General features: G+C 60.6%; 1 protein-coding gene across 1 annotated transcript in view; it reads right to left on the bottom strand.

The window, feature by feature from the left end:
• The window catches only part of CFB (complement factor B), a gene marked incomplete at its 3' end in the record, with an annotated part of 7,851 nt that overhangs the window by 1,017 nt on the left and 1,910 nt on the right, over positions 1-4,924 (bottom strand). Inside the window, exons 3-16 of the mRNA XM_014590089.2 lie at positions 4,615-4,800; positions 4,332-4,505; positions 4,017-4,118; positions 3,779-3,915; positions 2,870-3,008; positions 2,420-2,551; positions 2,051-2,152; positions 1,839-1,976; positions 1,286-1,383; positions 1,075-1,192; positions 721-874; positions 547-623; positions 282-382; positions 57-189 (exon numbers count right to left, since the gene is read on the bottom strand). Of these exons, the coding sequence (XP_014445575.1) occupies positions 57-189; positions 282-382; positions 547-623; positions 721-874; positions 1,075-1,192; positions 1,286-1,383; positions 1,839-1,976; positions 2,051-2,152; positions 2,420-2,551; positions 2,870-3,008; positions 3,779-3,915; positions 4,017-4,118; positions 4,332-4,505; positions 4,615-4,800 (1,791 nt within the window). The remainder of the gene's footprint in view (positions 1-56; positions 190-281; positions 383-546; positions 624-720; positions 875-1,074; positions 1,193-1,285; positions 1,384-1,838; positions 1,977-2,050; positions 2,153-2,419; positions 2,552-2,869; positions 3,009-3,778; positions 3,916-4,016; positions 4,119-4,331; positions 4,506-4,614; positions 4,801-4,924) is intronic.

Raw genomic sequence — 4,924 nt, 5'->3', positions numbered from 1 at the left:
AGGGAAAGGACTCGGGCCTCCAGGGCACTCGCAGCACAGCCAAGGAGCTCGCTCACCTTTGCAGGTGTTGTAGTCAGCGTAGGGTTGTACTCCTCCCGTGCAGAGGAACCGGGGGGTGACCACCTCAGAGATGTCCTTGACCTTGTCATAGCCTGCGGCGTAGCGAGCATCTCTCTCACAGCTGGCTTTCTGTAGGGAGGGCGAGAAGGACGGAGGACAGAGGGTTGGCCAGCAGCTGGCTGGGGACAGGTCAGGGCCCAGAGGGCTCCGCCACTCCTCACCTTATCGCCGTTCTTGATGTAGACCTCCTTTCGGGTCAGCTTCTTCTGCTCCTCAGACACAAACAGAGCTTTGACGTCCTTTGCAGGGAGCAGTTCTTCCTCTGGACAGGTGGACAGATGTCACCTCAGCCGCGCTGTCCCACCACCCGCACCATCTCCCCACTGCCTGCCTCCCTCAGGTCCTGCAAGCCCTAACGGGGCTAGGCCTGGGTGGGCAGTCAGCTCTTCCTGCAGCTCCCCCGCCCTCTCCCTGAACACGTCTTACTCTGTTGCTGGCAAGTGGTCGTCGGAGGGAGCCTCAGAGCTCGAGTTGTCCCCTCCGTACAGGGGAGACAGATGGGCCTGTTCAGGAGAGAGGAGGGTCAGAAACAGCCTCTGCCCATGACCCCAGGCCCCTCACCCTCACCAGCCTATTCTCCTCGGACCCAGCCGCTCTCACCTCAGGGTCTGGTCGTAGTGCAGCTTGTTCTTGAGTTTGATCAGGGCCACGTCGTAGTCGTAAAACTCGGGAATGCCGGCTGCCTTTTTCCCGTTGATGTTGTAGTTAGGGTGGAATAGGACTTCTTCTACCTCCAGGTCCTTCCTCTTCCCTCCTGGGGTGGGACCAGAGTCAGCGGGCAGTCTCCTGCCTCTAGCCCCGTGCCATCCCTGACTTCACGTCTTCCCCGTCCTCCTTGGCCTGGGTGCAGGGGAGGTGCCCGCACTGAGGAGGGGGGGAATGTGGGATCTTGAAGTTCGGGGTGTTGCCTGGAGGGCGTGGCTGGAGCTGGGGATGCCCCGGCTGCATCCTTACCCACGCTGACCTTGATGGAGTGTTTCTGGTCTTCCACAGTGAAGCAGTGGGCCGCTGTCAGCACAAAGTACTCGGACACCACGGCCCCCATGCAGTTCTCGTGTCCCTTCAGAGGGCGCTGGGGACAGCAGTGGGTGGAGGGTCAGCTGCACAGGTCGCTCGAGTGGGCGTGTTGCCGTCCCCCACCCCACCTCCAGGACGGCGTGCTTACAGTCACGGAGATCTTGGCCTGCCACGGCTGCTTGTGGTAGTCGGTGCCTTGCTTGTGCTCCCAGACCATGCCGCAGAGACCCAGAGACTTGGTTTCATCTGGCAGAGAAGGAGGACGTGCTGCGAGCTGGGGACATGTCATGCCCAGGTGGCAGCCGCCTGTCCAGGCGGGATCCCTAGTCTGCAGGGAGCAGGCCCAGGGGAGGACGAGAAAGACCAGGGCTGCTTGTTCCGTCATGTTAGGAGACGAGTCTGGCTTAGTGGAAAGAACTGGAATCTACGAGCCGAGGCCTGGCTGTTGGCAGGCCCACCCCTCGCTGGCTTGTGCCCCTCGTGGCCTCGGCCTCCACCTCTACAACAGGGAACCTGAAGGGTGATCTCTGATGCTCAGAGCTCTGTGATCGTGAGAGGAGGGAGCCGATAGCAGGGAACGAGGGCAGTGACAGAGGAGGTGTGAGGAGGGCTTCCGTAGGGGAGGGATGAGTGACTTCCGGGGACCTGGAGGGAGCTGAGTTTCCCGACAGTCCCGTTACGCTCTTACGACGTATCCCTACCGATCATTTGGTAGAAAACGTCCTCCAGGTTCTCCATGTCCCTGACTTTGAACACGTGCTGCTCTTTCTCCTTCTTGGAAGCCAAAGCGTTGATATTCACTTGATCCACCAGAGGCCCGACCCCAAACACGTAGACGTCTGAGGGGGAAGAAGTGAGCGTGAGGTCCGGGTGCTGAGACGGCCGGGTGCCGGGCCGCGGGCAGCTCACTCACCCAGATAATCCTCCCTTGGGTTTTTACGATCCCTGCCGATGTCCAGCAAGTTCCGGATCTCATCGATGACAGTGACTGGGTCCCCGCCCATGTTGTGCAAGCCTGCAGGAAGGAGGGAACGAGGGTGGGAGATGAGGAAGGTGGGTGGGCTAGACGCAGCGACACACGGCCAGGTGAGCAGGTTGGGGAGCTGGAGGTGACAAGTCACAAAGGACTCGGAGAACGGGACCTCTTTGAAAAGGGTCCCAGGAGAGCTCAACACCCCGCTTTGAGCAGCGTTCAGGGGTTCAGGGCCTCGACCAGGAGTCTAGTATTACTGGTGGGCTGAGGGGCTACGTGTGAGCGAGGCGGGAGGGGAGAGGCCCTGACCGTCGGTCATGAGGATGATGACGTGGCGGGTGCGGTTCCAGCCCTCCGGGGGGTGGTCCCCTGCCCAGCTCATCATGCTGTAGACTGCCTGGAGGGCCCTCTTGGTGTTGGTCCCTGACTTCAGCTTGTGGTCTGTGGAGAGAGAAGCCATGACCTCACCTGGTCCCCCAAGCCGTTCTTGAAGCCCAGCCTTCGAACTGAGAGCCCGCGTATTCCAACCTTTCCAGCTGGTTGCCCGCCCACTGGCTACCCTTTGCTCACGGAGAGGCCCTCCCAGTCCCAAGGAGGGTTCCCACCAACCCCCCATTGCCCAGTGACCCTGCCGTCCAACCTTTGACTGAAGTGGTCCTCTGCCTGCCTAGACGTGGTCTCACCACCGTCTTCCCACGACACCCCTGAACTTTCCAACCCCAAAGTAAACTCTCGTCCCTCCCTCCCCTAACCTCTGACCTTCATAACTGATCTCGTTAAGCTTCTGCGTGACCCAGTCTGCATCGCTGCTCCTTGGGTCAGACACTCTGACCAAAACTTTGGGGACTGTGGCATATGTCACGAGACCGTATTTTGGTTTCACCCCGTAACTGGCCACCTGTGGGTGAAGGGAGGAATGAGTCGTGGCACTCAAGGTGAACTGCTGCGGTTGGAAGGGCGGGCAAGGAGGCTCCAGAGCTGAGGTTCATGGAGGGTTTTGTGTTAAGCATCAAGGTACTTCCGAGGCCAGCCCGCAGTGCAGCAGTAAGCACTGTGCACAGGGTACGAGACCTCACTTAGCCAGACGAGGTTTGGAAGCTTGAAGAACGGGCTGGGCACATGTGTGCATGCACGCCAAGGATCTCAACAAGATGGGGAATTTGAGGGCAAAGGATTGCGGCGTGACCAGGCCCCATACTAACGATGCTTTCTCCCTCTCTCCGTCTGTCTCTCTTTATGAAAGAAATAAGTAAATAAACTTTTTTTCTTTTTTTTTAAAGAAAGGAAAACAGGGACCAGCAGATGGCGTAATGGCTATGTTGCTGGACTTCCATGTAGTTGACTGCGGTTCAAGTCCCGACCCGGTGGCTTAAACTCATGCCAGGCACATGTGCATGCGTGCCCAAGATCCCGAGAGGAGAATGGAGGAGAAGGGATTGCAGCGTGGCCATCCCCCAGGGGATGATTTCTTGCTTTCTGTCTCTCTGTCTCTCTCTGCCTTTCTGGCGAGTGCATGCGCCCTGTAGCAAAAACCTCTAAAAAAAAAAAAGAGGACAGACGAGGACCTGGGAGTTTTCTGGGACCTTCTGATTTGGAAGGGCTGGGAACACAAGGGAGCTAGTCCTGGGGAGGCAGTAAGGGTCCCCATTCCGGGGGTGGGAACGCCACCTTCTCAATCAGATTGGTGAGACACCTCTTGGCCCCCGTGAAGTTCCTGGCCCCGATGCTGTCAGATCCGTCCAACACCAGGTAGATGTTCATGGAGCCCGAGGGGTCGATGATGATCTTCCGCTTGTGCTGCTCCCCTAGGTGCCAACGGAGAGGCTCAGGCTCCCGCGTGCATGGCCCTCCTGCCCTTCTTCACCCTGCCCCAGCGCCCTGCCCCACGCCCCCCTCTCCTTCGAACCTGGGCTGTGCCCGTCCTCGGCATCAACTCCTTCTATGGTCTCCGTCAGGGAAGACAGGAAGGCTTCGGCCACCTCTTGAGGGGTGTCGTACATGAAGGAGTCTGAGAGAGGACAGACAGGACAGATGTCAGGGAGAGTCGGTGACGTGACGACTGGACAGATGGGTGGCGGGTTCTGGGGTGGGAGAGACTCGGAACGACAGGGAGGGTGAGGAGTGAGGAAGGCGCGTGGAGGCGAGGGGAGACCCCGCGCGGGCGGGGGGAGATCAGGACAGGAGGGCCGGGTCTGACCTGCACACACAGGTCAAGGGTCACCTTGGCAGGAAGGCTCCGTCCCACTCCAAGAGCCACCTTCCTGGCACGTTCGCCGCTGGGACCCGCGCAGGGTGAGCCCCCGGCTGCAGTAGTAAGTGACGCTGTCCTCCAGGCGGTACTGGCTGCCCACCTTCCTCGTGCCGAGGGGGATGCCTGGGTTGGGGCAGTACCCCGCTGCAGAGGCATGAGACGTGGCGGTGGGTGCCGAAGCCTGAGGCCCCGGGGGCCAAGGCAGAGAGCAGGGGCTGGGCGCCAGGCCCTCGGGGACAGGCACGCTCCTCACCTCCATCATCACAGATGGCCGTCTGCCCGTCCCACCGGCCGTTGGCCTGGCAGGTGCGGTTGGCAGAGCCCCGGAGCTTGTAACCGTCGTAACAGCTGAACGAGATCTCGTCGCTCAGGTTGTAGTAGGGCGCCCGGGGCCAGTATTCCCCGTTCTCAAAGTCCTGCGGCCGCGGGCAGCGGATGGCTGCGGGGACGGAAGGGCTGCCTTGGCAAGGTCCCGCCTGCTCGCAGAGCCCCTGTCCCTCGTCGGCGCCCAGGAGCACCGGCTAACCCTCGGCCCCCCGGACGGCCCGCGCTCCCGCCTCCCA

The sequence above is a fragment of the Tupaia chinensis genome, unplaced genomic scaffold (assembly GCF_000334495.1).
Source record: "Tupaia chinensis unplaced genomic scaffold, TupChi_1.0 Scaffold000403_1, whole genome shotgun sequence".
Taxonomy (NCBI): domain Eukaryota; kingdom Metazoa; phylum Chordata; class Mammalia; order Scandentia; family Tupaiidae; genus Tupaia; species Tupaia belangeri.
Note: the sequence above shows the minus strand (reverse complement) of the source record. Positions and strands in the feature narration are given on the sequence as shown.